General features: G+C 51.3%; 10 protein-coding genes across 10 annotated transcripts, besides 20 other annotated features; all 10 read right to left on the reverse strand.

Moving 5' to 3' along the window:
• Tc00.1047053508409.9 (26S proteasome regulatory non-ATPase subunit, putative) lies at positions 1-847 on the reverse strand (the record flags this gene model as incomplete). Its single annotated transcript, XM_813741.1, has 1 exon — positions 1-847. A coding segment is annotated over one exon (847 nt), but the record flags the coding sequence as incomplete, so codon positions are not given.
• Positions 1-11,755: a sequence feature (areas merged during assembly that could not be assigned to a particular haplotype. This can correspond to areas where the two haplotypes were merged or to regions with more than two copies in the genome that were merged during assembly.).
• Positions 966-1,022: a sequence feature (T-rich).
• Positions 1,366-3,936, reverse strand: Tc00.1047053508409.20 (hypothetical protein, conserved; the record flags this gene model as incomplete). Its single annotated transcript, XM_813742.1, has 1 exon — positions 1,366-3,936. One exon carries the CDS (start codon positions 3,934-3,936, stop codon positions 1,366-1,368), a length of 2,571 nt encoding a protein of 856 aa, XP_818835.1.
• Positions 4,277-5,368, reverse strand: Tc00.1047053508409.30 (DNA-directed RNA polymerase II subunit 3, putative; the record flags this gene model as incomplete). Its single annotated transcript, XM_813743.1, has 1 exon — positions 4,277-5,368. The coding sequence occupies one exon, from the start codon at positions 5,366-5,368 to the stop codon at positions 4,277-4,279; it is 1,092 nt and encodes a 363-aa protein (XP_818836.1).
• Positions 5,377-5,426: a sequence feature (A-rich).
• On the reverse strand, positions 5,674-7,755 carry Tc00.1047053508409.40 (hypothetical protein, conserved; the record flags this gene model as incomplete). Its single annotated transcript, XM_813744.1, has 1 exon — positions 5,674-7,755. One exon carries the CDS (start codon positions 7,753-7,755, stop codon positions 5,674-5,676), a length of 2,082 nt encoding a protein of 693 aa, XP_818837.1.
• Positions 7,863-7,915: a sequence feature (AT_rich).
• Positions 8,542-9,972, reverse strand: Tc00.1047053508409.50 (hypothetical protein, conserved; the record flags this gene model as incomplete). The annotated part of the gene is made up of 1 exon (XM_813745.1): positions 8,542-9,972. The coding sequence occupies one exon, from the start codon at positions 9,970-9,972 to the stop codon at positions 8,542-8,544; it is 1,431 nt and encodes a 476-aa protein (XP_818838.1).
• Positions 10,572-10,630: a sequence feature (A-rich).
• Positions 11,113-11,135: a microsatellite.
• Tc00.1047053508409.60 (hypothetical protein, conserved) lies at positions 11,164-11,649 on the reverse strand (the record flags this gene model as incomplete). The annotated part of the gene is made up of 1 exon (XM_813746.1): positions 11,164-11,649. One exon carries the CDS (start codon positions 11,647-11,649, stop codon positions 11,164-11,166), a length of 486 nt encoding a protein of 161 aa, XP_818839.1.
• Positions 11,170-11,200: a microsatellite.
• Positions 11,671-11,737: a sequence feature (T-rich).
• Positions 11,756-13,204: a sequence feature (areas merged during assembly that could not be assigned to a particular haplotype. This can correspond to areas where the two haplotypes were merged or to regions with more than two copies in the genome that were merged during assembly.).
• Tc00.1047053508409.80 (hypothetical protein, conserved) lies at positions 12,044-13,549 on the reverse strand (the record flags this gene model as incomplete). The annotated part of the gene is made up of 1 exon (XM_813747.1): positions 12,044-13,549. The coding sequence occupies one exon, from the start codon at positions 13,547-13,549 to the stop codon at positions 12,044-12,046; it is 1,506 nt and encodes a 501-aa protein (XP_818840.1).
• Positions 13,205-13,985: a sequence feature (areas merged during assembly that could not be assigned to a particular haplotype. This can correspond to areas where the two haplotypes were merged or to regions with more than two copies in the genome that were merged during assembly.).
• Positions 13,493-13,529: a sequence feature (GC_rich).
• Positions 13,619-13,712: a sequence feature (T-rich).
• Positions 13,986-14,177: a sequence feature (areas merged during assembly that could not be assigned to a particular haplotype. This can correspond to areas where the two haplotypes were merged or to regions with more than two copies in the genome that were merged during assembly.).
• Positions 14,035-14,079: a microsatellite.
• Positions 14,178-18,707: a sequence feature (areas merged during assembly that could not be assigned to a particular haplotype. This can correspond to areas where the two haplotypes were merged or to regions with more than two copies in the genome that were merged during assembly.).
• On the reverse strand, positions 14,386-16,998 carry Tc00.1047053508409.90 (hypothetical protein, conserved; the record flags this gene model as incomplete). Its single annotated transcript, XM_813748.1, has 1 exon — positions 14,386-16,998. The coding sequence occupies one exon, from the start codon at positions 16,996-16,998 to the stop codon at positions 14,386-14,388; it is 2,613 nt and encodes an 870-aa protein (XP_818841.1).
• Positions 17,173-21,540, reverse strand: Tc00.1047053508409.100 (hypothetical protein, conserved; the record flags this gene model as incomplete). The annotated part of the gene is made up of 1 exon (XM_813749.1): positions 17,173-21,540. The coding sequence occupies one exon, from the start codon at positions 21,538-21,540 to the stop codon at positions 17,173-17,175; it is 4,368 nt and encodes a 1,455-aa protein (XP_818842.1).
• Positions 18,708-19,117: a sequence feature (areas merged during assembly that could not be assigned to a particular haplotype. This can correspond to areas where the two haplotypes were merged or to regions with more than two copies in the genome that were merged during assembly.).
• Positions 19,118-19,966: a sequence feature (areas merged during assembly that could not be assigned to a particular haplotype. This can correspond to areas where the two haplotypes were merged or to regions with more than two copies in the genome that were merged during assembly.).
• Positions 19,967-20,189: a sequence feature (areas merged during assembly that could not be assigned to a particular haplotype. This can correspond to areas where the two haplotypes were merged or to regions with more than two copies in the genome that were merged during assembly.).
• Positions 20,190-23,284: part of a sequence feature (areas merged during assembly that could not be assigned to a particular haplotype. This can correspond to areas where the two haplotypes were merged or to regions with more than two copies in the genome that were merged during assembly.) that runs on past the window's edge.
• Positions 21,880-22,668, reverse strand: Tc00.1047053508409.110 (hypothetical protein, conserved; the record flags this gene model as incomplete). The annotated part of the gene is made up of 1 exon (XM_813750.1): positions 21,880-22,668. One exon carries the CDS (start codon positions 22,666-22,668, stop codon positions 21,880-21,882), a length of 789 nt encoding a protein of 262 aa, XP_818843.1.
• Positions 22,896-22,921: a microsatellite.

A 23,284-nucleotide genomic window follows, 5' to 3' on the forward strand; every position in this document is an offset into this window, starting at 1 on the left:
CTGGAGCGCTATAGCACTTTTCGAAAAGGCCCTTCACAAGTCCCCGATCACCCAGTTGCAGTGCCACTAACAATGCTTCGTTGTACGATTCCATCTTAACATAAATATCATAAACCACTCTGAGAGCTGCTGTATCCATGGGGCGTGTCAAGTATTTGCTAACTGCGGCCAAATAACTGGCAATGCGCCTGTAATTATGACTGTCCGTGAGCGGCAGTATGGCATTCATGTCTTCCACTTCCATCAAGAGATCAACAGCTGTGGGCTCATCTTGGTGGGATACCATGTAACTCACAATTTGCCGTATAAAGCCCGTCAGATGGTTGACACCCTCTGCCCTTCCAATACGCTCCTTCCACTCCGCGCTGATGGAGCCGGCAAGAAAGCGAAGGTATTCGTGTCCCCATTCTGCCAAATCATCTTGGGTCCCTTGAAGCTTGTGCTCCAAAGAAGCGCGTCTCCCATCAGGAAATTCAATCGTCATGGCAACAAACGAAAGGACATCATGAAGCCGAACTGCGACCGAAGCATCTGCTGTGTCCTTTAAGGCCTTTTCCAGCTGTGCATACATGGACCGTACATACTTTAGTGGCTTAGGAACGGAGGCCACACTGCCTCCTTTATTTGTCCTCAGCAACTCGATAAGCTGTTGGATAGCTGTAGCGGCCAGCACTGGATTGCTGTCGCCAGCCCGCGTAACAAGAAGCTCCACTTGGATCTTAATGTATTCGTCTTCTTCGCTCAACTTCTGCGGCTCCGCTTCACGAGGCTTCTTTTCATTGCCCTTCTTTTCCTTCGGGTCCTCCGAGAGAGCACAGATGGAAACGGCGTCCTTGTCCTCTGCCATCTCTTCTGGCTTTGCCCACTCCTCTCTCTCTCTTTCTCTCTCCCCTTTTTTTTTCTTACAGAATTCCTTTTTTGTCCGTCAATTTTCTTTGTGGCGAACAGCAACGCAAGAAAAATAATTCTCTTTTTCTTTTGTCTTTTTTTCTTTCTTCTTCTTTGTTTTTTTTTTTTCCTTTACTGTTGTTTTATCTCTCTTTTTCCCCTGATGGCCGCGCCAACTCATAAAGAAGAGGCAAGGGAACAGCAGAAAGAACACATGTATGCACGTTTATATCAATGCACGGGCCGCACACACCAAAAACAAAAGGAGGCGGTGTGCAATGTGCATACCACACAACTCAGCGGTAGAGGGGACGGGTTTAAATCGTCCGTACACGGTGCTCAGCAACGCACATAAATACAGAAAAAGAACATGCGTATATTCAGGCAGGCGGAGAAACAGGAAACGAATTTTAAGCAAGACATTCTATCATTCCTCCTCTGCCTGCCCCTGAGTTCATGTGTATACCCCGCATCCCTTTACATTTCTTTGGAGATTGAGACAGACCGTATCAGTTGGTGTATGGCGGAAGAAAAGTACACAAAGTTGCTCTCCGCTGAGTGCTCGCTCTGTTTGGGGAGCTCGAGGTTCAGCAAGTTCTGGAACTCTTTCATCGCCCGCGTCACGTGGCTCCTCGTCGTACCGACAGAGAGCACGCCAAGGCAGCCGCAAAGCAAAACGTCCACCATGTGAAATACAAGACCGATACGGCGGTATCGGTCAAAAGAAAGTCCTCTTGAGCGGCAAAGTGAAAAAAATGTTCGATGTCGCACCGCTGAGAGAAAGGGACTGTGAATTATGCCGCTATACGCATAAGCCAGACTTTCATTTTTGTTCGAGTTTGCACAGCTGCCCGTCTCCACGTCATAGACGCTACCCGTTACCAAACAGGCAAAAAGATGTGCAGCGGCATTGTTGGTAAGGCAGAGATCCACGTCCACAACGTAGAGCTCCGCTGCAACCCCATCGCCCGCTTCCTGCAACACAAAGTCAACGGATATATAACCCATGACGCGTCTCCGAAATGCAGCTTTGCCAACGCAAAGAGCGGCGTCACGAACTGCCGCATATGGCACAAAGTTTTGAAACGGAAAGCGACAACCCATAACGGTGAATGCGGGGGCTAACATGGGCTCCACCACGGAGTGCAGGCTCACCACACCCGTCGGTTCAATAAAGAGATTGGCCGTCAATGATGTCCTTATTCGGTTTGGCACAGCCTCCACACACCCACCAACGACATCAAACATCGCTGCGTATGCCTCCCAGTCTGGGTAACTGTTGGGGTGAACCAACCGTGCCCTCTTCCCGGCGTATTCCATTAATTCCGCCAGAACACCATCGTAAGTCTTACTCGACTCGTCACTACTCTTCAGCACGCGAATACGGTTCACATCAAAGTACGCATGACCCCGGCTACACGACTCGGTTTCCAGCTTCACAAGCCACCTGTTAACTTCCTTATGCTCTGTCATTAGGGATGCCAATGCAGAAAGGAGTTCACGCCGGTCACGCAAGCCGTAGATACCAACTGGCTTGGGAAGCTCCGCTAACTCTATCAAGCGTTGGGTACCCGTTTTGCTACTAATGGCCTGCGCAATGGTGGGATCCGCACTAAGCATAGGAAGGTTTAACTCAATAGCAAGCGACAGCTCCTCGGCCCCAATAACACCTGGAACGAGGTACGCAGGTCGGTTCTTGCAGAGCGATGATAGACACTTCATAAGGCGCGAGCTAAGCAGCAGCAGTCGTGTAAGGCTGAGAACAGAGGGCAGTCGCTTGGCATCCTCTGGAACCAACAGTGTCAGTCGCCCTCGCGGATTCACTACTCCCGAGTCCTCCAGAAGCGTAAAATAATACTCCAGTACCTCCGGTTCCGGTCGAAACGGCGCAACCATAACCACATCCACTAATGGATCCCGTAGATCGGCTACTCGCGTCAATTGCCCCATCTGCAACGCAAAGTAAAAAGGAACATGTTTTGCGTGGAAACGCGGGTATGACAGGGAAGGCAAGTGAACAATTGTGCGGCGTCCCTCCTTTATTTTCGGCCAACTTTTGGTAAACTCCTCCATCGTCCTCTTCCAACTAAGCAGACGTGCTTCCTTCTGCGTCTTTATTGTCTTCCTCGTGAGAGAATGCGACCTATAAAGTGCCCACCTGCGTTGAATGGCAATGGCCGCCTGTGTGCCCACAAGTAGGTGGCGGTAGGCAATGCGTTGGGAGTACATGCGCCACGTCGCCTGAATCTTCCGCGCCGCAAGCTGACGACCGTCAACACCAGACGCAAATTGCTGGGTCACGCTGCTAGTGAGAGGCTCCAGCTCCTCACGATTTGCAAAACACTGCAACATCTCCTCTCGAGAAAGAAGATCGTCAATTTGGAATGTGGCCAATGCAACAACCTTTCTACCGTCCACATATGCAAGCTCTATACCGTAACTCTTAAGAAACTCTTCTAGTCGTCGTATAACCAGCTCCACATTGCCCCAAGATGCGGCGTAGCGTCGTTTAAAAGACGCAAACTCAGGCGTACTTCTAAGAGTTGCACCCTTTCGAATAATAAACTCATGCATTGAATAGACATCTAGCAACTCCGCGTAGGTCCTTGTGTCCTCCCGCTTGGGTGATGCCAACTGTGTCTGGGAAGACCGAGAACGTAAAGAAAAGTCGGGGGTATAAGGGACATCTGAGTGATCCCGCTCGCCGGACTCCCACTCCTTAAGATCCTTCAGGTTGAGCTTGCCAGGTACCTTCTTGATATCCGCAACGTCCAGCACAAAGCCGTTCATTTTATTATACGGCGAGAGGTTCGTCATCACCGCCGGGACCAGCCGCGCGTCGTAAGGATGTACTTTCATCTTCCTCGTCGTGAAGGACTTGTCATTGATGAGGAGCTTCTCAAGATCAACATCCGCCGACAGCTTCCCCGTTTCCAACATGCGCGCGATGCCCTCCTGCGTGATGGCCGGACGATTCACGGGGGCAATACGCGGAAGGCGAGCATTCGGATGCCGCGCACCCGCTGGCTGTGGCGGCGACGGCCTCATATCGGCAGCGCGTCCAGAAGAGATGTGCGGCGAGGGGAGCGAACAACCGCGAGCGGCCAGCAGGCACAAACGAAGGCTCAAAAAGAAAATAAAAGAGAAAACCCAATCGGGAAATCCGCAACCTCCGCAAAACAAATAAAAAAGTGGAGAAAAAAAGGATCTCAGTGAAAGGGATGGCAAACACACACAACCACCACAAAGAAGAAATGAGAAGAAGTGTCTCGCGGCTGCTGGGTAAAAAAACCCCAACAACAACGGGAAAGAAATATATATATCGTGTAGAAAAAAAACAATAGGAGGAAATAATAGCCGTAATTATAGCGACGGTGATGTGCCGCCATCAGTTCATCACAAACGTGAGATTATCCTCAGCCCCATCCCGCTCCAAAATGTCTTCGTTCACCACCACGGGCGCCGTTGGAGCACCGCCAATGGGCCTCGTCTGCACCATCTCATCCGCGTTGGGGTTTTCGGTGAGACCGTCCCGCACCCGCTCAAGTTTACGGCGCAACACCTCAACAGCGTCGTAAAGGATCTGCAGCACCGGCAGCGCACCCGTGGACTCCACTGTAAATGTGAAGTCATGGTATCCGCGCTTGTCCTTCTTGTGGCGCACAAAAACAAGAGGCTCCGCCAGCTTATTAAAAGGCGGCTCCTTCAGAAGACACTCACGACAAAAGATGCAAGCGTCAGGGTCCGCAAGCAACACTTGACCTGTTCTGTCGTCGTAACGAAACACCTGACGAGGACACCGCTCCACCCACTGACGCCTGTGTTCTGTGTCTAGTTTTGCGAAACCGTCCGGGTTCAATACAATATCGGACGCATAGCGCATTGCCACGGTTGCCACCGGCATAAATTTGGCATGCGTTTTCGCAATGTTCTTCCGAATCACCACGCGAAGGTTCAACTCCTGTGAGCGTCCGAGCGTGAGCAGCCATACGCCATGCTCCTCAGAGCTCACCGGGTACACCTCCTCATCGTCGATCTTCAGGGAATCCATGAATACCTGCAGACTGTGCTTGTTCGAGGGGCAGGACACCTTAAGCTCTCCGTTGATTTGGCACTCCCCACATCCGCTGCCGCCGCACAGGCAATCACGGGCGTACTGCATCCGCCTTGCCTTCATGGAATAGAGTGGAACAAGACCGATCCGATGTGCAATCATTTCGTCGGGAAGAACAGACGTGTTCTGGATTATTGTTACCGACTCAATCCCTAGCACTGGAACCTCCGCAAGCATCACCCGGCGCAAACCATTGGCAAATGAGTTGTCCACTTCAGCCAGCTGAAATTCCAGCGTCTCCCCCGCCGAGTGCTCATGTTTCTTGCAGTCTAATATCTTTACCTTCATGCTGGAGTATATGTATATATATATATCACCCGGCACGTTAACGCACCCAATTACCCCTCCCTCTATCTCTATCTCCATCCCATCATAATAAAGAGAAAAAAAACGGAAGTAGAAAAAAAAAAAAAAAAAACACAAACAGACACTCTCCACTCTCTCCTGACCCATCCGTAAAGACGCAATAGCAGGCAACGAGGTTGTCGTTCCAACCGTTCTCTCTTCTTTCTGTTCCTGCTTTTTCTTTTTCTTCTAAGTATTGCCGCTGTTCTCACTTCCACCGGCTCCTTTGTATTTTGCGTTGTTCTCCCAACTAGCAAGTTTACATCGTCATCGACGGCGTCAGCCGGGTGGGCGTCCAACCCATCAAGGCGAGAATTTTCATTTGTTTACTCGGCAAGCTGAAGGTAGAGGTGTTTGAGCTGCCGCGCCTCCCAGCGGACGGTGTTTCTAGTGGATGTGTCCTGTTTGGTGGGGTCGGGGTGCACAAAGGCAGGGATTTTCTCGCCATATTGATCGGCCTGATCAAAAAAAGTCAGGATCTCTTCAAATGTGGAGTCCTTGAGCACTACCATGTGCTTCGCAAGATGCATCGCAAGTGCCAGGAAGCACCGCTTGGCGTAAAACCAGGTATCTGTCATAATCTTGCGATGGTACGGCTCCAGTGACTTGATAACACGTGAAATGCCGAATTCAAAGTTTCCTTTCGAGCAGTACAGTGTGCCAATGACAAGATTCACAATGCACAGATGAAGCGGCTGCTTGTCGGGATCTGCGTATGTCAGTTTTTCCTCTTCACGCTCAATGCGACGCATGATCTCCTCCGCCTTATCGTTCAGGGCAGTCATGATGTACGCCACACAGAGGTTGGCAAGTACAATAGCGCTGCAGTTTAGAAGATTTTCTTGGCTTGCCTCCACCACAGGCTCGTAGTAACGAATTGATTCACGGAACTTCGTCTCCTGCATAAAAAAGACGTGGGCAACGTTGAGTTTCCAGATTTCATGCTCTGAGCAAAATTCTGCCGATTGACGAAAAAGTCGTTCCACCATGGGGTAGTTTTCAATTTCCCAGTATATATTTGCCTGTGCCATGAGGACCGGAATGTATTCCTCCAAGGCGTCATCGTAGTTCCGCAGTGCCGTGCGAAGACTCTCCTTATCATGGCTTTGTTTTGCATCTTGAAGCTTCTTGGTAAGCTTGCGAAGCAGGTCAATGTGGTGCTGCGCTAAGATGTCAAACTTCCGGTACGCCTCGGCGGGTGACGTCTGCGCCGTAATGAGTCCGTCAAGAAAGTCGTAAAGAGACTGATTCTTCTGGGAAAGATACTTCCAGCTGAGGTGTGGGTTCTCCGCGAGGACGTCCGCCGCCAGATCAAAGTATTGGTACTTGCAGTAGAAGAGCAACAGGTTTTGAAACGTCTCTGGGGGGAATGGCGGGTTCTGCAGCAAAAAGTTCAGTTTGCTGAAGCCGCTGGATGGGTCCTCCGGCATGTTCACAAGGGCGGTGTTGTGGAGTGTGACGGGATCCAACTCCTCCTGCAGGCGTGGCGGCATGTCCGTAAGGGCTTCTTTCGCCGCCTGGACATTTTTCATCATGAACTCTATCGCCGTCTTGAGATTAAACGCCTCCACGAGAGCCGTCTCCTTCAGAAGTTGGGTGTTCCCCACCGACCGGGCCTCGTTTCCCTCCGTGTTGCTGCCAATGTTTAGCTCCGGGTGTTCATGAATGCCCCGCTCGATGATCTCCGCGATGTGCTTCAGGGACGGCCCGTACTGCTGCATGCGGTAGTACGTGAGTGCGATGTTGTAGGCGAGATCCGGCTTGAACCCAAGCCCGGCCTGTGCCTCCTGGAACTTCTCCAGCGCCTCCTCATAGTTGCCCTCGTTGCACAAGACGCAACCCTGCAAGATGATCACATCAGGGTCCTCCGCCGGGCATTTTTCAAGAAACGATTTCGTCTGTGGTATTTCCCCTTGCTCGTAGGCAATGGAGGCCTGCAGCTTCATCAGCCGCATCTCGTACTGCTCGGATATAATCATGCTGCACAACTTACTTGCCTCCGCGTACGCGCCCGCCTTGTAGAGGGCCTGGCAAAGGTATACGCGGTACTCCTCCACGTTAGGGCATATCTTCACCAACTGCTGGTACATCCGCGCCGACTCGTCAAAGTCACCAACATGATAGTAACAGTATGCGATAAGGGAGATGGCGGCACGGCTGCGCGGGAACTCCTCTAGCTGCTGCAGCAGAATCTCAATCGCCTCGTCGTATTGGTGGTCACGAATGTAGCCGTACACCGTGGAGGTGAAGTTGCCATCCTGCACCTGGGCCTGGATGCGCCCCAGCGTGGTGCCTCCGCCGGAAGTAGTGATTGGCCGCATGCTGCTCGACATCGTGCTGGCGAGCGGACCGCCCCCCATGCCATGTATCGTCTGAAACCGCATGCCGGTGACGGGCCTCGAAGTCATCGCTTCTGTCGCTGCTGCTTCTGCAACAGACAGGAATTCAAAGCACCGCCGGCCACCAAAAAGACACAACACAACCCCCCCAGGAAAGACCGCCTCTCCCGTCAGCCAAAAATAATAATAAATAAAAATAAAGACTAAATTAATTTAAAAAAAAAAAAAACGGAAGCAACGAAGCGTCCGTGGAAAAACCGGCAACGCCAACAAAAAAAGCAACACGTACATGTGTCTAGATGAGGTCCATTCAATCCCGTAGTCCCACTGAGAGGCTAGGCGACAAAATAAGAAACAAGCAGTCCGATCCAATTTGCCCGGCACCCCTTCACGCCCACAAGGACACGTATCCAACACGCACACACCCGTGAGAAAACGAATACGCAAAACATAAACCACAATCGCCGGGCTCATTGCGAACGCACGAAGTGGAAGTTTTTAGCGCCCTGCCCATCCGTATCAAAAGGGCATAAAAAGAGGGTGAGTTTGATAATAACAAAAAAAAATGAAAAAAATGGGAAAAAAGGAACTGCGCACGCTGCCTCCCCCCACTGCGGTGTCATTCGAGACAAAAATCACGCCATGCACAGGAAGAGAAAGAGGTGTTCATCAACACACACCGTAATCCTTCCCAGCCTTATCCTGTTGCGGACTCTCGACACACGCATCTCGGAAGCATAAAGTAAAATCCTTCCGCGCGTGTCATTGTTAACGCCACTTCACCCCGCCCTTCATTCTTTGCTTTTTTGCCTCCAAGAGGGAAAGAAAGAGTTCCTTCTCCTCCTCCTATGGCACTCACACCAATCGTGCATCTTTGTCGGTGCGCCTACGTAAGGCCATCCGCACAAACTGCAGATGGTTCCCCTCGAGATTGTAATAGCGCTGCCATGCGCATAACGTCAGCAGCGATGTCAACAGTGCCGTCCCACCAGCAAGTACCGCAGCACCGGGAGTCTCCTCAAGGCGACTTGAATGACTACAGCCCATGTACGCAAAAATGAGAGATGTCGCCGCCAATGCTACATACCCCGACGGCTTCGACACCATTGCCAACAGACGCCGTGTCATCTCTGTCGTTGGATTCGTACGAGAGAATATGACCGTATCCTCATCCACAAGGTCAGAAAGGATAGACTCTTGCAAGTACCCCATTGCGTCTGTCAGCACACGGTTCAAAAAGAGCAGCAATAAAAAGATGCTCGAAGAAAAATTGGCATTCATAAAATGAAAAAAACATTGTGCCTCTTGCGCAGCAACTGCGAGAAAAAGGACGCCCACAACGGCTCTCGTGGCCAGAACACCACTGACAACACTCTTCTTTCCCACCAGCTTGTAAAATAAAACGGCAACGGCAACAACTGCATGTGGCGCTGCATAAGTAAAAAGCAAAAAAAGGATCCGCACAGAGACAGAAACCGTGCTACTACTCATGTCCAAAAAAATGTTAAAGAATGCTGTAGAAAAGATAGAACTATAACCCTGTAGCGCCCACAAAAACATCGTTGCTTTCATGCTGCACCGATTCATGGTCTGTTGTGCAAACCGGGCAAACTCTTCGGAATTCACTGCGCTGCCTTCTTCCACGCCCTCGTGCCCTTTCAGCGTTTTGCGCTGCTGGCGGCCACAGGCATAAAGTAGCAGTGCCGCAAGAAGCCCGCATATCGTTGTGAATAAACGAAATGCATACAACTCTTCCTGCTCCATTCCTCCCAACTCGCTCAGGTAATACGCCGTCCCCACACCCACGCCACTCAATATGTGGTACGCGACAAAACCGCGATCATTCTGTCCCAACTCCCCCTTTGGCAATGTGCGCAGTGCTGACTCGCAGCATACCAAAAGATGCTCGTATAGAGCCATCCATAGAGTAAACTGCACCGCACTAGACAGAAACGTTACAAGCATTGGTAACCAGAGCAGCACAAATGATACGGCCCAGGTAGGACCAACGCGTGACAATCGCCAAAATTTTAAATAGGCAAAAGCAGAGAAACAAAAATTCCCACGCCAATCAAAAAAAACATCCCGTGTGCCCCTCCAAAAGGCATATATTAGCTGGCCCAACCCCAATTGCCAGAAGATCTGCCGATTTCTCTTGCTAACAGCGCGGGCACCATTTTGCTCAACACTCAGCATATGCTGCCTCATAAATACATCCATGTAAAAGGAAGTGAATATGGCATTTAGTAGAATCATGGAGGCAATGCCCATATGTTTAAGCCCCATCTTCACCACCACTACACCACTATCCCCCTGTGGAAAGCCACAAAAAAAAAAAAACAAGGAATGGGGCAAAAAGAAGCTCTCAGATGAATTACATTATTGAGCCGGAGAGAAAAACATATAATCGTTTCCGCGGGAAAAGAAGGGGGTAATTATTGCCGCTAAATTCCGTGTCCGCTGTGGGTCGTGGAAGCCACTCCCGCCGCAGCGTCTCCTCATCCTCTTTTCCTCCTCACACGCCTCCCCGCACCCTCCAAATCTTCACGCCCATACTCAAGGTTCAAACGCTTTGCTTATCATCCTGCAGCATCGTGAGAACGGCATCCCTGCTGGCGCTGCCAGCTCCACTGCGTCCTCTCGCGCAGCAAAAATTCACATCCTTGCCGTTTCCGCAGACGACTTTCTGTCCACCTGCTGCACGCGTCGTCATATCGCAACTCCACGCACAATCTGGTGGTCGGCGGCAGCAAAAAGACAGCAGTGTCTCTCAAAGCCTTCCTCAGGCACCTCGTACCCGCCAAATCAGCACCAAAAAGAATTGCAAGTATATGACGCACCTCATTATAGCCGTAAAGAGGGCAACATGGCGCTGGAGTTATTTTAAAAGAAAAAAAAGGAAACAGAAAAAAAGCATAATAAATAATAGAAAAGGCAAATAAAACCTCATCTTCCGCACCAAAAATCCAAGTTTGGGCAAAGGGTTTAAGACCAATGAAAACGCAACGGAGAGATATAAAACAAATCTGCACATATGGAGAAGAAGAACAGGAAGGAAAGAAGAAAAAAAAAAAAGCAAAACCGCTGAATATGACAGCTTTCGCCCCCCATTTTCTCCATCCCCCACTTCAACCATTTCTCCTCAGGCGTATTCGTGTACCCCTCAAACCGCTTGGGGAAAAGGGCAAACAACAAGCACATAAACCCAAACAAAACAAGGAACATACGACTATGAGTATAAAAGAATAAAAAGAACGAAGAGGAGGAGAGTCGCTACTGAAACCACCAATGAGCGCCGAATCCAGGTGTATTGCCTCCAAAGAAACAAGTGGTGCGAAGCACCAACAAAATGAAAATCAATATCACACAATGTCCGTCACTTCTCCCGACCCCAAGCCAGCAACTCGCAAAGAAATAAATGCATTGTATATATATATATATATATATATCTTAGGTTCAGCCTCCCCTGGCCTCCCTTCATTTCTCCTCCTCCTCCTCCTCCTCTTCCTCCTCCCCGTCGTCATCACCATCATGCTTTTTGCCCAGCAAAGCCTTGTAATTGGCCCCCTCGTCCGCGTACACCGCCCTGCGCATCCTTTTAAACTTCTCCTCATGCTGTCTCTCAAGCTCTTCGCCGTTTGTAACGGTGGCTAGCAGCATCGGGCGACCTGAAGGACTTATCGGTGCGACCTGCTTGTTCACATCCTTCAGGAACTCCTCCTTCAACTCTCGAGCAAGCGCATTTATCTGCGGGTCCCATGTGCTGCTACCTTGATCCTCCGATTTATTATTTCCATCCGTCGCCTCCGAGTAGTCATCAAAGTTTCCCTCCTCATCAAACTCAGCGTACTCGTAGGGAGTTTTCGGTTCTGTTATTCGCATGGTCACGGGGTGCAGGCGGCGATACTCCTCATTGTCCTCAAGATTACTCTCATCCCAGACAACGTGCTTTCGGCACGTCATTTTGAGAGCTTTCTTTATATATTTATTTGTTTATTTCTTGTTTTTTATTCTCTTTGTTTTGTTTTGTTTTGTTTTTTTTTTTTTTTTTGCGGTTTTGTGTGTGTGACTTGTTTGTTATTATTCCCGTTGTTTTATTTTTCGTTCCGCGATACCCGCTGGAGAAAAGAACGTCAGTCCACTGGGGAAAAAAAACAATAAAAATAAGAAGAAAAGGGAAATGTCCCCGCTCAGAAAATTTAAAAAAAGAGCAAATGCTGCATTTTGTCGCCCCTGCTCGTCAATAAGAAAAAAAGAAAACTCAGTTCACATAAACCTCAAATTTTCTTCGTCGTGCATTCCTTCTCTTCTATTGTTTTTGTTGTTTCTGTTTATCACCGTGACGCCGGATTTGGCCTCATGCTGGGGGCGGTCGGGCCGATGGGGGCACAATGCGCTCTGCCACTGCGGGTGGCACATATCGGAACATCAATCCGGCGCGAAAGGATGGTGACTTCGAATGCGTCAGGTAGTCCGTCTTGGTGGGAAAGCGTGATGGAATGGGAAAGCCAAAGAATAAATGTACGGGAGTCGGTGCGGTGTCTTTGTGCGACGTGAGGGTCTGGGCTGATGGCACGGCCACAGCGGCCGTCTCCGTCTCTGTGACGCTCGAGGGCTTCGCTACCGACGACAGCTGTGCCTTCTTCATAGCCAACCGCTCCTTCAGGGAGGCAGCCGACGTCGTGTGCTCATTCGCAGTTTGCCCCTCACTCGCACCGCCTTGCACGGCCCGTCTCTTCTCCGCCAGCCGTTTTTTAATGTTCTCAAGTGATGACCCGTTACTCGGCGGAACGACAACCGTGGACTCAGCATTTGGGGTCGTTCCCTTCATTGCGGTGGAGACGTTCCCTTGCTGTTGCCTTCGGCGCTGTGCCGCCAATGCTCTACGAACACCCTCGTCATAGTAGTCCTTCTGCCCTTGCGACAATTTTTCCCAGTGTCTTGACAGCAGGTCCAGGTATTCCTTTTCCTCCGTTGGGGAAGAGAATCGTTCTACCGGCTTCCATACACCCGGTTGTAGATGGTCCGGAAGGCCATCCACCGGTTTTACGGCAGTCTTCATTTCGGTGTCGCCTCTCGTGGGCGTTGGCTTCCTGTTGGCACGTCGCTTCAAAGAAAATTCCATGGCGCACATGGTTTGGCCGACGGCAAGTAAAGAACGGGTGTACGTCAGTGCCTTGGCTGCTTCCGCCACACTGTCAAAAAGTAAGTATGCCACCTGCTCCTTCGCATTATCTTTTCTGTTCACTTTGGTGTCTATTGTGTAGGCAACAATGCGGCAGGTGTCCCCGTGCTCCGTGAAACGATCCTCAAGTGCCCGCTGAATGTCAACAAATACGACTTTATCCGGCAGGCCTGAAACCTTTATCTCCTCGCTCGGGGTTGCGTTGATGCTTACCGCAAAGCGCGTTCCGCACCTAAAGCACTCCTCCCGCCGCACGGAGTTGGGGTTGCTGCACACCCCGCACACCCAATCCGCCTCTGGGCGCTCCAACAAGCCCTGGTCTGCCCGCACACTAAATGGCTCCGAGCTCAATAAGGCGGCCGCAGCCCCACCTCTGCGTGATCCGCCCGAATTGCGATGCCACCGCGAACGCGATCGGCGACGTCCTCTGCTACTGCTGCTGTTACTCCCACGTCGATCACTACTGCAACTACTCTCCCTACTGCTGCTGCTCCGTCGAAAAGAGCTTCGGCGACGCTTCCTAGAGGCGTGGCGGTGGCGAGAACGTGACCGCCAATGACGTGTCGTCCTGTGGCGCCACCTCTGCGTCGATCTGCTGCTACTACTACTACTGTCACTGCTGCGCCCGCGGCGCGCCCGGTCTCGCGGGGGCGGCCCGTTATCACGGTGGTCTTCCATACGAGCGGGTAATCTCCGAGAGCAGATCAAACTGCGTGCGTGAAAAAAGGCACCCAATAAAAAGAAAGATTTTTTTTATTTCTCCTGCCACCCCGTTTGTTCTTGTTTCTTCGTTCTTTTCTTTTTTTCGCTTTATTATTAATTTTCTTTTTTTTTTTCTTTTAGGGCACAACAACTGCTTCTTTGGCTCTCGTTGATGTTGAGTTCTTAACAAGAAAAATTGTTTGAGGGGGTTTCTTCAGCTTTCTTCCTCTTTGCCTTGCTTGTATATTTTTTCTCTTCTGCCACCACTCAAACACACCCGCCCACCCAACTCCTGACGTTGACGCCTTGGGGCGGTAACTTCTCAGCGGGCACGCAGAAACGCACACGCACACGCACAGATCCACAGCCCAATAAGAAAAGCCGGCAAGATACACACGTTTTTATGTGATGTACAGAGCCACCCCTTTCCCTGGTAATTTATATATGTTTTTCTATGTGCGTCTCTCTCTTTCCCTCTCTCTCTCTCTCTGTCTGTCTGTCTGTCTGACGTCTCGCTGTGATTAAGCGTCCAGCGGGGAGAAAAATGTACCTGTCACCACGGCACGTGCACCCACACGCACATACACACACAGAGAGAGAAGGATGTATAAATGGCCGCTTGAACAAATTGGTGGAAAGAGGCACGCACCCGCACAGCACGGCAACCACCCGTCGCCAGTCACACACAATGCCCGCATAAGAATCCTCACCAGAAGAGAGGATCAAACGAACACACCAAAAAACACACACGCACAAAAAGAAAAAGAAAAAAAAGAAGCAAACACATGAAAAAAATATATAGAAAACAAGTGTCATGCATCCCCAGCCTCATCGACTCGTATCTCATGCAGGATCCTCCGCACCACTCGCTCTGCCTCCGCTTCGGCAGTCTCTATGAGAAAACGCTCCTTCTCCTGTCGGCTCAAAGTGTTGTCCATTTCACGCCGCTCGGACAACGCCGCAATCTTCGCCTTGGCACGGCGCTGTATAGCCGCGCGGATCCCCGCATCATCCAAAAGCTCACACACAGCCTCTGCCACGGCGGTTGTGGCATCGTGGTAACTTTGTCTATAGTTCTTCCCGGAAGTTCTACGGTCCGACTCAAGAAGCTCCGTGCCGGCTGTTGATACCGCATGTGCAAGTGACTCCATTGTGTTTGGATGTATGTGAAAAAAATTGCTCCTCGATTCTTCTTGTCCTTTTTGTGCGGCCTCCTTTCGGATACCATTTCTCTCATCATCGTGTGCCGCCCCTAAACGTTCCTGTGGCACTAATGAGAAGAGCGGAACTCGTGTTGGGAGCAACGCACTGGGATCAATGTGTATCTCCTCATCAGTGGAGAAGGCCCGGTAGCCGTCAGAGCGAGAAACAATACCCTCCCGAATGGAAGCGACGAGTGCCTCCAAAACGGTCCACATCTTGTCTTTTGTCACCCAATACTCGAGGCGAAACACAGTTTTATCACGCTGTTTCGCATCAAGTACCTCAAATGGTAAGCAGTGAGCAGCGTTTCGTGCCAGTGGCTCCGCTTCGCGCGAACCCTCGTATTGTATCCACACCGTTGAGCCATCTTTTGTGCCTGCACGCTCTCCAGCAAAGCGACTTTCAAGGGTCTGCATGCATACCAATAACAAGTCAAGCTGTAGGGCCCACGCAAAATGAGCACTTACAGGTGGAAAGCGATTGGTTGTGTGGCGATCCGTCGCAGCTACGTGCGACCATACATACTTCTGTAATCCTTGAAAAACGCTGTGAAACAAGGACTCCGAGGCGTCAGGATCCCCCGGGGCAAATGTCTGCATCCCGCCATCAAAAACAGAAAAAGGAGTGTCAATCTTCTGTAAAAACCGGGGAAATTTGCGTTGCTTTGATGGGGGAAACAAGTTAAAGTTGTCCATACCCACAAATTCTAGGGATGGGTGAATAAACTTTCTACCAGTATTTTCTTCAAAAGGTTGCCTCGCATCACTCTGCATAAGCTCCATAACGAGGCACATGATGGCCTCCTCCACGGCAGCCTCACTCATCTGCAGAGCCGCTTTTTCATTTGCGTCCCGAGATTCGTCGACGGTCTTCGACCGCGGCAAAAAAGGGCGTCGACTGCTTGACTGGGATACCCGCAATGTGGCCGCATCCCCCACACCGCGCTGCAGTCGAAGGCTCGACAGCTTCTCTGTGTCCTTCGTGGCGTAAGAGACCTTTGCATCGGCAAGAGGGTCGGAAGAAGGTGCGGCCACGTGTCCACGCAGGAGCGCGAAGGCCCGCACCAGACGCTCCACCGCCTCCGACGTCTCGCGAAGTTCCACAATTTTGGGGTCCTGTCGCGGGTCTCGGGAGGGAAGCGGCGGTGGAAGACTGGCAAGCGCACCCTCCACACCAAACGGATTAGACTGCACGCCTGGAAAGTCTGTGGAGGGCGCCGGAAATAAAATCGAGACGTTAGACTGCATCTGTGATTCACCGGCTTGCGGCAATAGCAACGGTGCCATGGCAAGACCAACACCATCTGCGCCCTCATCTTTCTTTTCGTCCACAAGAGGATGGGTCGCAGCGACGGCCGTCGCCGCAGACTCTTTCCGGAGCTTCTCGGAATTGGATTCTCCTTCTCGTGACTGCCTCTTCGTGAGATGTTGTGAAAGCGTACTGAAAACGCTGCTCTCTCGTCTTGAAGAGGAGCCATCGGTCTCTGAGGCTATAGACAGAATAACTGGCGGGGTTTCCGTCGGAAATTTCTTCTCTTTCACTTCTGCGGCAACACTGTTTTGTGTCTCTCTTCGTGTCTCGTTGGTTGTGGCGGATAAAACACTCGTTGACCCCGGCGGGGTGGCACCAAATGCGACGTATGACGACAGCGCCTTAAACTTTGCTGTGGAGGGTGCGTTGAGTCCACCCAACTTCACCTCAATGTGGGACAAATTCGTGTCCACGGACGCCTTATCCGCCGATGCCGGCGCCGCACCACCCACGACGGGGCTTTTTAACTCCCTCTGCGGAAGCGAGCTGACCGAAGCAGGAGACGCCAAAAGGGGATCGGCAACAGCAGCAGCAGCGGCAGTGTTAGCAACTGGAGGAGTGGGAGTGGCGGCGTCGGCACGGTCCGCCAACGTGTCGCCTGGCAGCGCCTGCACTGGGCTATTTGTCGCCTCCGGCAGCTCCTGCTCAACGGGCACCGGAATTGGCACGGAAGAAGCAGATGGCTGTGACAGAATGACGGCAGCGTCGGATTCATCCCTCAAGGACGATCGCGGCGACGGCGATAAACTCGTGTCGCTGCCCTCAAACGAGTCGTCGTAGGTGCTCATGACTTCCTCCGCACCTCCTCTTCGTGCACCCCCCTCCGCACATAATAAAAGGGTGGGTGGGAGAAAACAATTAAACAAAGAATTAGTAGTAATCCAACGTAAATGATTCCACGGACAACTCATGCATATAAAAAAACAACAACAAAAACTCACAAAAGTACAATCAAACACGCAAAGAAAGAAAAAAAAAACCAAGCTCAAATGCAATCCGGTCACCCCTTATCAACACTTTTCATCACCACCTACAATTATTCCTTTTATGAAGGTATAGGTTCCCCTTTTATAAGCCCTTACGGGTTACTTGATAACGCGCATTGCCGTACTCAACGTCATGATCTTTGCAAGAAACTCGTTCACCACGCTATCCAGTCGCATGCCCTCTCGTGTTACCCGCTTCATCTCACTCACCCAGAAGCTGTTCGGGGGAGGCGGCAGAATAGTCATTCCATTCTCTTCATCCTCCACCATGACTGTCAGTGACTCTATGCTACACGTGCCATACACCTCACAGTAAGCCGCCCAATACTGCACCGACCGCAGACGCAGCACCTCCTCAGATTCTATCAGTTCCCGACGGGCACGCTCAGCTACACTCTTCGAGTCTGAAGCCGTTTTTTCACCGTCATCATCATCGGAGTAGCACGAGCTGAATGACGACGATGCGACAGAGGCATTGGAATAAGAAGAGGATGATTGTGATGTATGCCGCCGTCGCTTCCTCGCACAAACACGACGGGAAACAGAAGCAATACTCAAAGAATTTGATGAACACGATGCGTTACTACAACTCTCAAATTCCCCCCTGCGTCTTCCGCGGGTGCTGCTTCTTCTGCTTCTTCTACCTCCGCTGCTGTTATGGCCGCTATTTTCACTCCCGCTGCCGTCACTGCTTTCGCTGGGGGTCGCGTACTCCATGAAGGCATCAAGGGTTGCCCGAGTGAGTGGGTTCGCCAGAAGCCGCTCGGCATAAATGAGTTTCACAAGCCCATCGCAGATGAAGCGCAACTTCAACGCCTCTTGGCCTTGCGTGGAGCCCAAGAGGAGGTCCTTGGCATATGCACCGCCACCGCCATATTTCCTCGCGAGAGACTGCAACGCGAGCACCACTGTCATCTCGGGCATTGCCATCGCCTGTGCCTTGGGGCCCATCGCCGTCGTTGCCTTGAACCAATCCATCACCAACTGCCGAACATGACTCCGTAGCACTGCCGACCACACACGACTCGAATCCGCCACCAAGAAACTCTTCAAAGCCGTCATATCCGTCACGCCGCACTGCAGGCACAACAGAGAAACCGTCTTCTCCGGGAGGCCCGATATAAGCACGTCGATCCCCATGCTTACCGCGTCGGAAACAAAGTTATTCGACATTTCCACCGTATGCGAGTGCCGCAGCTGCCGAAGGACTTGAAGGACATCACGACATGCACTCGGGACAAACGCCGTCGTGAAACTACGCGAGACGGAAAAGGCGTCAAGGAGTCCGAAAAGCACGGACAACTGATAGAGAGCACATGCGTGACGAGTGTCAACGCATGTTTGCAAATCAAACTCCGCATTGTAGTGGCAGCGCCCGCACCTCAGTACAGCGTCCGGCGGCGTGCGATCCAACAGACCATCCGAGCAGCGTTTGCAGTGGTACAAGTCGCGTCGCCCATGGACGGCACGAAGACCGAGATACTTTGCCGCCTCCTTCAGGGAGAAAAATCCACTTGTCCGCTCCCTTGCGGTTCGGTATGCCCTCTCCGTGAGACAGCGCCTCACCTCCAGATCGGCAGGGGCCTCTGGAATTGTCATCCCCTCACACGGCGGCCATATCCCCTCGATGCAGCGTGTCACAGCCTTCTCTGCCTCCACTGCCAGACTCTCGGTTGTTTTCTCGTCATCGTCACGGCCGTCTGAAGAGGCAAATATGCGGCACAACGCCTGCAGCGCTCCCCTCGGTCCCCTGACCCCGTGAAACGCCAGAGACACACCAATAAGAATGCAGTGTGGCACAAACGGTCTGACAAACCCCATCTCTGTCAAGACGTATGTGGCCTCCACAGGCTTCATGCGAGAGAAAAGAGTGTAAGGGCGAAAGCGCAGCGAGTCCAAAAGTGAGTCTTTTGCCAAATTGCCGCCGACCAGCCTGCTACTAAAGGCCGCACGTAAATTGGTGTATGATGGTCTACTCAATACAGTCCGCATCACCTCCTCCACGCCACGGTGAAATAACACGGCAAAAATCTCTGTTAATCCCTCCGCCGGCTCGTCAACACCAACGAGAGTCGCAAATAGGCTGCACAGTAGTTTCTCACTTTCGACTGAGTCCATCGCTTTATCTTCCACAAAGGCATCAGACTGCCGCTGCAGTGTGCTCAGCAAGCGGGCTGCGCCGTCGCAGAGACAGTCATGTAAAGCCCCCTCGCATCGCTCCAGTAATGAATGGTGCACGTCCTCTAAAAGTCGATCCTCGTTCTGCGTGGTCTCCATGACAATTGGCAAATTAAGTCCCTGCTTCTGAGTTTCGAACCGCTTTCCCATTTCCCGAATCACCTCGTCCGTATCGTCACGCAACAAGAAGGAATGTTCAGATATGGAGCGTATCCACGCAAATGTTCCGTCCGGTTCCGTTAGTGCCAGAGCTGGGCAATGGCTAGTGGCGTACTCTCGCCAATTTTTCTGTACCGCATCATTATTTGGAAGTGGGCTGCGTTTTTCCTCACTATTTCCGCTTCGCTCAAAGTCAATCGACACCCTACAAGGGTAAATGAAGAAGTTCTCCTTCATGTGGCGCTCATACCGTGTGGGGTCTGCCACGTCGACTATCTTCTTATGAAGCCATGTTTTGCTTAGAGCGTAGAAGAACACAACATGTTCGAACGTCCCGTCGGTCGCGATTCGGTAGACTGTCACGGGCCGCTGTTGGCCGTAACGGTAAAGACGGTATGTTGCCTGTGTATCATCCGCTGGATTCCAACTGACATCAAACAAAATACAGTGATTCGCCGCAACTAAATTAATGCCCACACCACTGGCCTTTGTAGAGCACAACAGAACCGAAATAGATGCGTCTTCTGTAAAACGTTCGATGATGCGCTGACGGTCCTTTACATCTAGTCCTCCATGCATCACGTCCGCCAGCAGCCCTCGTTTTCGTAGCAGTTGCTTCAAAAGAAATAAATGGCTCCTGTATGTGGAAAAAAGTACCACCTTCTCGTGTAACTCCTCGATTATGTGCCACACAAGCGAAACAGTCAATAGAAGCTTCGGGGACTCCGCCACGTTGAAGTGCTCCAAGGTCAAATCAATGTCGGCGTCATTGAAATCGTGTGAGGAGACTTCATCCGATGACGTCAAGGAAAAACTTCTCCGTCCTCCATTATTTTTGCAGTCATCCACGTCGTTGTTCAGCGACAAATGGGAGACAACTCTTTCACGAAACGAGTGTGTCGCCTCCCGCAACCGCTTCGAGGTCAATGAAGGATGAAAACAGACGTGAGAGGCCTCGTGATGAAGCGGGAGGATTATGCGGGTTTTTTCTTCCTTGATGTAATGCTTCAGCATGGCACGATACGCCGCTTCCTGAGTCGGCGACAGCCCAACAAGTATGACGTACTCCCGCCGTGGTGGGAGCTCCTGCTCAAGAACTTCCGGCCCGCAGTGATGCATGGTTTTCGCAAAGAATCGACGCAAAGACGCAACACACTTCTGCATCTCCAGAAACTGCTGAAACGTTGAGTCCACGCACTGCCCTCGCTCGATGGGAATTGTGAAAAGGCGACGAAAGGACCCCGACTGCATCATAGTCCCCGTCACGACAGAATACATGACGTTATATTCCTCCAAGTGATTCTGCAGCGGAGTCCCTGTGAGCGCCACCCGCAGCTGCACCCCCCGCAGGTGTTCCATTAGCTCCCCCACAAGTTTTGAGTTTACCCGTTTAAGCCGGTGCGACTCGTCAAGAATCACCACGTCCGGGCTTTCCAGCACCTCCAGCAGGGACAGTTTGCCACTCAGAGGCAGCGGTGGACGAAAATAGTCAAACACCGATTTAACGCGTGTGTAACCTTGTGACTTTGTTGCGGTCTCCTTCGCCCATCGAAGAAGTTTCTGGTACTCTTCATAGCCCAGAAAAAGAATGCCGCCCTTGCGGTAGAAATCCAGAACCATCGCCTCAGTCCCGCGGGAGCCCAGTGGCACGTAAATGGGGAGAAGCGTATCGTTGAACAGCGCAGGGAGCATCCACTCTTTCGCGGTGCACTGCCAATGATACGTGCAACTTCGAGGGGTCAGCACAATGGCACGTAACGCCGGTGCAGACCTGCTGCTGACAGTGTAATGTTGCTGGAGCAGCATAAGAAAGCTCAAAATAGTGACGGTCTTGCCGAGGCCCATCGAGTGGCCAACGATGCAGCCAAAAACCTCCTGGTAGAGACGTACCCGCTCCGGCAACGGCGCCAACGGGCTCGCTTGTATTACGCGTTGTATGCCCTCTTCCACAAGTTTCCTCCACAAAAAATGCAATGCGTCAATCTGATGTGGGCGCAGCACAGCTGCGAGAGAGGGCGGGACGAGCAGCCCCGAGGTGGAAGGTGTTTCCTCCACACTGCCCCCGTCAGACATCATTTGCGCCCTTTTGTTTTCGTCTCGCTCCTCATATCGTTCGCGAGTGGACCGCATCTTCCTTCCCTTCCCCCTGGATGTCCCCAGCCGCCCCCCCCTCCTCGCCACGCAAAGAAGGGGAGCTCACAGACGCCTCGACAGAGAAAGACGCGTCAACAGTTTCCCTTCGGAAGGGAACAAAAGAAAAAAAAAAGAAAAGGGTAAAATGAAAGTAAAAATCGTGGCGCCTCCCCCCGTCATCCGCCTCCATTCGCGTCACGATGCATAGCAGCTCCTGCATGAAACATAAGAATATTTTGTTGCTGCCGCTCCCCCCACAACAATTTCGCCCTCAGGCTTGTTTTCTTTTTTTTGGTTTTAGTTGTTGTTGTTTTTTTTTTATCATTATTATTTCCGTTAACGTCGTCCTCGTTCACGTTCCCTGGCAGCCCGCAGTGCCTCCGTTACGCGATCGCCGTAATGCCTTCGAATGTACCAAAAACCGCCCACAAGTGCCATTACCGGGAGCAGCATAACGGAAACAGACACGCACCACGCTACGACTCCCACGGGAATGTCCGATGTTCCAGAAGAGTAAGCGTAGATATTCCTCGGCGCCGTCCAGAGGGCGTAGTAAATGGCAGCAAAGGGATACAGGAGGACATATCCTATCAGCCAACGCAGAAGAAATCCCACAATAATATCCGTAAGCGTCTCTGCATCACCAAGGTCAAAGAGAGAGCCGTACCACGCCTGATCGTAGCTTGCCTGCTGCACCAGGTTCACAGCGTCCACAATGGCATTGCGTTGTTCTTGCGCAAAGCGTCGCGAGACGATGCCATGGAGCGGCTTCAGTTTCGCCAGCATCATTTCTTCCTCCCGTTTCAGGAGAACTACAGCCGCCATGTTCTTCTCGTACTCCGCGTCCAGCACTTTAATGCGAGCCTGGACATCTTTACTCGTGAAGAGCCATCCACTATGACGCCTCGCCTCATTTAAGGCCATTTGGGTCGTATACAGTGTTTGGTATGCCTTTGCAAGTTCACCGTTGCGCAACCTGTCAATCTCCTTCTCCCAGAACACAATTTGTTCCTCACGGCTGCCCTTCGCTACGCTACGCTCGCCGTACTCCGCAGCAACCCCCTTTGTCGCCTGCAGCATCCACAGCAGTAGAAGCGGCAACAATACAAGAGAAACGCGCTGCATCTATTCCCTTCTATTCTTTTTTTCTTTTCTTGTATATGTTTTTGGTTTTGTTTTCTCCTGTTCACTACACCGTGTGGTGTGTTGCGTGACGCTCGAGTAGAAGTCCGTCCAACAATGACGACATGGAAAGAAAAGCACAGAAGAACATTCCACCAACGATCACAGTCACACATACAGACATGCATACATACATGTAAACGCTTAGTAGCATATGGAGAAAGAATAACATAATAATTAATAATAATAATAATAAAAGGGAGTACATCGTAAGATATCCCCCCACGCACCCGCCCACAAAAGTGTACACGCGTCACTCTCACTTCACTCCCTTATTTATTTCCTTCTCCCCACGGGCTCCCGTTCATTTCATTTTTCTTCTCTTGCGGCATCCTTTATAAATCAAATATATACATACAATCTCATTTGCATGTGCTTCATCGCCCTTCACTGTTTCCTTTTCCAGTGCCTGTGTATGTGCCTTCTTTTCCCACCCCTCCTTTGGCCGGTTGTTACAGCCGTTTTCCCTCGGGCCCGCATTGGTCTCTTGTGTGTAGACACAAACACACACACATCACGTATGTATATACTGCATGCATGTAGCCGCATTCATCCACAC

This window comes from Trypanosoma cruzi, genomic scaffold (genome assembly GCF_000209065.1).
Source record: "Trypanosoma cruzi strain CL Brener 1047053516805 genomic scaffold, whole genome shotgun sequence".
Lineage (NCBI taxonomy): Eukaryota > Euglenozoa > Kinetoplastea > Trypanosomatida > Trypanosomatidae > Trypanosoma > Trypanosoma cruzi.